Raw genomic sequence first — 6827 nt, 5'->3', positions numbered from 1 at the left:
CATAATTGACATTAAGGGAGGGCACGATCCTCGGACCTTCTTCCCTAGATATAGTTATAAATAGTGAGCTCAGTTATCATTGTAAAGGACACGAAATTTCTGTCAAGAACATATATTATATTCTATACAAAGCTTTATACAATTTCACTCTCTTGCTTTTTGATCCCATCATTGCTGTGTTCGGAAATCGTGTTCATGGAATCACTATCTTTGCTATTTCATTTACATTCCAAGACTAAGTACTGCGTATTTCTTCGATTATTATATTATTTCAGGATCAAATTAATTCACTTGTCTAGAAACCACGTATAAATTCAACTGTATCGTTTTGTAGGTAAACACCTTGGTATTCTCATTATTAAAAAGTTAAAGTGTTTTTCTTAGTATGTACTTTTACAACATGGGCCATCCCTCCCCGTCTAACTGTGCCTTTTTTCATTACATAAAAACTTGAAAAGAAAAAGAAGAAGTTTGCCCAAAAAATTCATCATTTCGTTGCTGTGCACACAAAAGTTATGTTGGTGTTCCAAAATTTAGCTCGTTTTTCAGCACCAGAAAATTAGCCTATTGTTTGTGTTTGAAAACTGCTTCAAGCTTTAACCATGATCAATCACAATTGCCATGATTTGAAAATTTTCACAAGTTATCAAATATTTTGGCAAATTTTTCTGAAGCCTCTGTCGATTGACGTTGAACCTTGACCTCTGCTGTGAAAATTGCTCTTACTGGTCTGTGGTCCGACAGTTTACACTCACTTCTATTATACTGCCTTTGCTTCAGTCCTTTCCCAAACCATATTATCCTATCACACCTACACAAAAATTAATTACTTCAATCTTTATTATTAGTAGATTTGCAGTTCTATTTGTTTTGGGATATCTTGACACATCAAAAGGAATTAATCATGCATGATCTTTGCAACCAAAAAAAGAAGAAGCTGAGATTAAAATATATCATGATCTTTAATTTACATTTAACAGAAAAAGAAATTATGATCTTTTGCCACTTACCAAGCTGGGGTTCGGCTCTTTCCCCTTTTTCCTTTCTGATCATTGCAGCCATAATAATCATTAGAATCTAAGTTATATTTATATGTCGGCGGAAACTCGATTTCTTCCTCATTCCATCCCTCAAAGGTACAGCCTTCTCTTAGTTCAGCCTTAAGCTTCAGTTTCAAGTTTTTCAATGTCAACTTCAGAGTAGTAATGATTATACTAGGAGTATTATTTACTATACATTATCAATGTCAGGTCACTTAAAGGATGACTATAAGTAACTAATCATAAGAAGTGAAACTAGCTTAATTTTTGGATAATAAAGTAGGCAGCTACTAAAACAGACCATTAAATTACAGTAACAACTTATTACATATCCGTGTACAGAGTATACAAGTTAAATTCCTTATGATATTGCTGATGATTTAGAATATATACCTGATCGTTTTGTAATAATGTGCTCCATTGCCGGTCATTGACTAAAGATCTAGCTGTGGGTTCAGGTAAGTAAATCCTGTAATTCAGGTCGCCAAGCCAAATTACCCTGCTGCATGAGATTACGTAGCTTGTGGCAGTTAGATAATATAAGTTATAGTACTAGTATAGTACATATACTAATCATTGCGAGCAAATTTTGTGGTATTTAGAAGATAAATACTTCAAGATATGCACCACTTGATAAATAATAATTCACTGCTTCCAAAGTGAAATCTTCTTTGTTGTGGTAAAATAAAGGGAAATTTGACTTATTTGCTAAATAAGTAAGCATCCATATGATGACGCAACGGTTAGCATTTTGACAATTTCTCTCCGTTTCAATTTCTTTTAAGAATTAAATCGAATAGTCGTTCACCCAACCGCTTAAACTAAAAATAACTGATAAAGATATAATATATGCATAATTTATGTATTATATATGCATAATTTATGTATTATATGTGCATAATTATATTAATCAATATATAATCTATGTATATGACTAGAAAAATTAAACAGTGAATAAGACCGGCTATTGTATAAAGATTTTTTATGATTCCTTTTTTAGCTACAACAACAACATACAAAGTATTATGTGATTTGTTTTTTTTAGCTAATTTACTTTATTTCAACTTGCAGGGGATAAACAGGATGTCTGACTTTAAGAAACATAATTAAGCCGTTTACTGTGTTACTAACTAGTTGTAGAACCAGAAAATTATACTGATTGTAAAATTCGAGAGATATACATACTCGTGTTGTAAAATTTTGCTGGGCAAACAGTGAAATGGATCGGAAGGAAATCTTGTGCGTGATAGTATTTGGGAGGCATTTGCATTTCGCTCTCTCTTGTCTCCTTCTTTTCCACCAGAAGCCAAATGACAACACACAAAGCAGAAGCTTGTTTCTTGCAAGCAAAATCTAACCGAAACTGAACCCTGTATATGATCAATTGGCTCAAAATTAGTAATTAAGCAAAGACTAGATATATAAGATAAATTATGAAGAAGAAACAAATAGTGACATTTAAGATTGTGTACCTTGTTGCCAAGACAGCCGAAGATACCACAGCCTACAGAGGAGACACTTGTGTGTCTGATATAGGGAAGTAGGGGAATCCTTGCCCATATGGTAATAAAAATTCCTACCATTTGTTTGCTGATTATGCATTCAAAATCATGTGGTGAATTATTAGTTGCTGAAGTAGTGAAGGAACCCTCTCTTTTTAGTGGGTAAACCTTTTGATTTTCTCCCGCCTCTGCCTTCTGATGACTAATAGCAGTCTTGTTGAGAGCTGCTCTAATTAGAGAATTCCATTGCATGGATATGCTTGTATTCTCTGTCACCATAATATTTCCAGCGTTCAGAGGTACGATTTCTTGAAACCTGACAAAAGTTTATTAATATACATTTGTAAAGTACAACTTTTGGCGTTTAATTTCAGATGTAATAGGAAAAAGAGTTACAATATATATTTTTTGTCACATTAAAGTAACTCTGAACTTTACTCGCTACAATAATAAAATCACTAAGCATTACCCGAGAACATAGATGTCAGCCAACTCGTTTCGAGTGTCGAGCAAGTCTTCAAAGTTTAAGTCGGAAGGTGGTGTAATGCCTCCAACATTCCATGAGCTAACAAATAATCTTTTCGAAAGGAAAACAAAAGGGACAGGAAGCTGTATAAGATAAAATGGAAGTGTATAGAAGAATTTGTAAATGTTATAGATAAAAATAAAAGAGAAATGTATACGTGAAATTTTGAATTTCAACTGAAGATTCAGCATCAGCTGGTGAATCTTGATCGTTGACTCTGTCCTCTAGGATCTTGTTAGCTGCTAAAGTAAGCCACATGACCTCGGAGGAGTGGGCAGAGACAGAAGAAACAAAGTGCAGAAATTATATCATAACTATGTGCAAGTGTAGGGGAGAGACAGAGAGAGATGGTGGGCAATAAGTAAAAGGAGAAATTAGTGTATATATATAAGAGGGGGCAAAAAGGCAGAGTTGATTTGTGGGATTCTATAACTAGTAAATGATCTGTTCCTGAATGTAAAAAGGTGAAAACAAGTACTAGTAGAACAATAGGCTGGAAATATTGCTAATGGTAGGTGGTCTATTCTGGAAATGCTTATATAAAGGGAAAGAAGTAGTTAAACACAGCAATAAAAGAAACATATTCAATCTGTAAAATTGGAAGGACAGCCGCAAGGGGAGAGTGATGTGAGGGATGATGCAAGTTGGATTATTCAGTTTTTATAGTATAGTTTTGTCACTAATTAATCATTTTAATTACATACCGAAAGCAGAAGGGAAGGTTAATATAATAGTGGGTGGTGGGGGGATGAGAAAGAGGCTACAGTGATTGGAAAGGTTGTCACTTTTCCCTAATAAATATTGTTTTTTACCCAAAAAAACGGATAGAGTTGAATTTGTATATATTGACTGTAAAAAGTAAAAAAATAAGCAAAGTTGAAAGGAGTATGATTTAGGGGTTGAGCAAGATAAGTCAATCTATGAAGCTAAAAGAGGATAATTCTTCAGAATGAGAGTATATGATATCTGAATTATAGTGTATACAAAACTTGATGCTTTACAGAAATAATAACCAATCCCTTTATAGTGGAGGGATCCTACTTTAGATACAATTAAAAATACATAATGGGAGACCCATGATAAATCACTACTAGAAATTCGGCAAAAACCGACCAAGGTCGACCGACCAACTTTGGCCGGTTTTCTTTAGCGCAAAAATGCGGGAAACTATTTTTGAGTCCCGCGAAATTTATGTTTCAAGAAACCGACCAACTTTCGTCGGATTTCAATTAAAATAAATAAAAATTAATATTAAAAAAACCGACCAAACTTGGTCGGTTAATTCGGCGGGTCATTTAAAAAAAACCGACCAACTTTGGTCGGTAATTTTACTTTTTAATAAAACCGACCAACTTTGGTCGGTTATTTTCGTGCGAAAATACAATTAAAAAGTATAAATCAAATAAAAGACAGTCTTAAAACAAAATGTACCAATGGTCTAGTGGTAGAATAGTATCCTGCCACAGTACATACCCCGGTTCGATTCCGAGATGGTGAATTTTTTTATTACATAATTAAAATACCGACCAACTTTGGTCGGTTTTTTTTTGCAATACTTTTTTTAATTGAATTTAATTGACCGACCAAAGTTGGTCGGTAATTTTCGACCAACTTTGGTCGGTATTCCTTTCCGACCATAAAAATACCGTCCACACGTAAATGGTCGCGTTTTGGTCGGTTTTTGGCCATTACCGACCAACGTTGGTCGGTTTTTTTGGTCAGTTTTTACCGAATTTCTAGTAGTGAATCAGTTTTTCCATAATTTATGCCAAGATTCTCTCTCCTAGTGCGGTTGCAACGGCTCTTGTCTATGAGTTCGATATTGCCTCGAGCTCGATATCGACTCGAGCTCTCAATCTTAACTCGAGCTCGATTCTGATTCGGAGCCTTGTATTGATTCGGGGACAATGTTGGTCGGTATCTGTCTCGTAAGTTCGGTAACTTCATCATAGTTCGATTTGGATTCAAGCTCGATAATGATATCGAGCTCGACATTGATCGGTCCCTAGGGCTCGAAGCTTGATGACCTGACTTCGGACCTCAACCTGATCTTTGATCCAATGCATTACCATTTCGACCAGTTCGTACGAAGGACTAACCAATTTTTACTGTATACAATTATTCGGTGTGGTTTAAGATATTAATTTGCTATCTCAGCTCCGGATCCACAATTGCTAAATCCATGCCTTTTAGCTCGAATCATATGGCTATAAAATGTAATTATAATAAATAGGGTTAAAATACATTTGATCTGCTAAGTACTGGCTGTCTCATGACCAAAGATATTCTTATTAAAGATGGTAACATTTAGAATGAGCGATTTTGGACCACTGCCAAGAGTGATCGATTTGGAGAAGAGTAAAGAAATGCTTGTTAAGCATTTTTATAGTATATATGTTTTTGTTGAAGAATACTAAGCGGTTAACTAACACACAATCACACCATAAGAAATAAATATCACTTTACAAGGTTACACTATTAGAAATTCGGTAAAAACTGACCAAAAAAACCGACCAACGTTGGTCGGTAATGGCCAAAAATCGACCAAAACGCGACCATTTACGTATGGACGATATTTTTATGGTCGGAAAGGAATACCGACCAAAGTTGGTCGGAAATTACCGACCAACTTTGGTCGGTCAATTAAATTCAAAAAAAAATTACAAAAAAAATCGACCAAAGTTGGTCGGTATTTTAATTATATAATAAAAAAAATTCACCATCTGGGAATCGAACCGGGATCTGTACTGTGGCAGGATACTATTCTACCACTAGACCATTGATATATTTTATTTTAAAACTGTCTTTTATTTGATTTATACTCTTTAATTGTATTTTCGCACGAAAATAACCGACCAAAGTTGGTCGGTTTTATTAAAAAGTAAAATTACCGACCAAAGTTGATCGATTTTTTTAAATGACCCGCCGAATTAACCGACCAATTTTGGTCGATTTTTTAATATTAATTTTTATTTATTTTAATTGAAAATCCGACCAAAGTTGGTCGGTTTCTTGAAACACAAATTTTGCGGGACTCAAAAATAGTTTTCCGCATTTTTGCGCCAAGAAAACCGATCAAAGTTGGTCGGTTTCGTAAAAAAATAAAAAAAAATAAAAAATATTTTGAAAAACCGATCAACTTTGATCGGTTTCGATCGACCTTGGTCGGTTTTTGCTAAATTTCTAGTAGTGTTAACGCAAAATTTCTTTTCTAATTTTGGGTCGCACCGCGAATTTTATAAAGTGGGTCGCAATTCGAATTCACTTGAATTCAAGACACAAACCATGCACGTTACATGTTTAGGTGCCAACATTTTTGCATTAAAAAATGTTACTTTCCCTATTTAATTTGTCTGGGTTGGATCAGGCGTGTATATATAAATATAATAAACCAAATACTATATTCCATTGTTTATTAACAAGCTCCTTCCTTGCTTGGGTTATTTGTCGACTCCACATTGGTCCGTAACAAATCAATTCACCTTTGATTCCATCCTTTCCAAAAAAGGAATTGGAAGACAGCAAAAGCACACTGCATGCAAAAAAAATTGATGTCAAGAGTAAGATTTATGTTTCTAGTAAAAGTTTTATTAGTAGTATATTAAAAATCCGTACACCACGAACAATATTATATACAATTCCAGTGTCTATACTTCAAGTTGGGTCAGCCACTCATCCATGGCTTTTGTAATTGGATGGACGGAGAAAAATATTACTATGTGCCAAATCCAAAAGTGTATTAAAGAAATACTATATTTA

The 6827-nt window shown here is 34.3% G+C and overlaps 1 protein-coding gene across 3 annotated transcripts; it reads right to left on the bottom strand.

Annotated features, from left to right (window-relative positions):
- Positions 1-309: 309 nt before the first annotated feature.
- LOC104111248 (type IV inositol polyphosphate 5-phosphatase 9-like) lies at positions 310-3557 on the bottom strand. 3 transcript variants are annotated; one of them, XM_009620910.4, is made up of 7 exons: positions 3226-3552; positions 3012-3119; positions 2513-2858; positions 2226-2410; positions 1434-1542; positions 1011-1165; positions 310-811 (listed from the first exon to the last, which is right to left on the bottom strand). In XM_009620910.4, the coding sequence occupies exons 1-7, from the start codon at positions 3324-3326 to the stop codon at positions 637-639; spliced, it is 1179 nt and encodes a 392-aa protein (XP_009619205.1). In that variant the 5' UTR covers positions 3327-3552; the 3' UTR covers positions 310-636. The 3 variants fall into 3 exon arrangements, with proteins under 3 accessions (XP_009619205.1, XP_009619204.1, XP_009619203.1); XM_009620909.4 differs by having other exon boundaries at positions 1434-1539; positions 3012-3557; XM_009620908.4 differs by having other exon boundaries at positions 3012-3554.
- Positions 3558-6827: the final 3270 nt, after the last annotated feature.

This window comes from Nicotiana tomentosiformis, chromosome 3 (genome assembly GCF_000390325.3).
Source record: "Nicotiana tomentosiformis chromosome 3, ASM39032v3, whole genome shotgun sequence".
Lineage (NCBI taxonomy): Eukaryota > Viridiplantae > Streptophyta > Magnoliopsida > Solanales > Solanaceae > Nicotiana > Nicotiana tomentosiformis.
The sequence above is the reverse complement of the archived record's forward strand: the minus strand, read 5'-3'. Positions and strand labels throughout refer to the sequence as shown.

What these genes read in the sequence shown, in the direction of transcription:
- LOC104111248 (XM_009620908.4), bottom strand. Translation starts at nt 3,259, where the DNA reads ATGCTGAATCTTCAGTTGAAATTCAAAATTTCACGTATACATTTCTCT. An exon ending in GCTGACATCTATGTTCTCGG is followed by an intron (nt 2,859 to 3,011) that starts GTAATGCTTAGT and finishes AACTTTTGTCAG; the next exon opens with GTTTCAAGAAATCGTACCTC. An exon ending in AAGAGCCGAACCCCAGCTTG is followed by an intron (nt 812 to 1,010) that starts GTAAGTGGCAAA and finishes ATTTTTGTGTAG; the next exon opens with GTGTGATAGGATAATATGGT.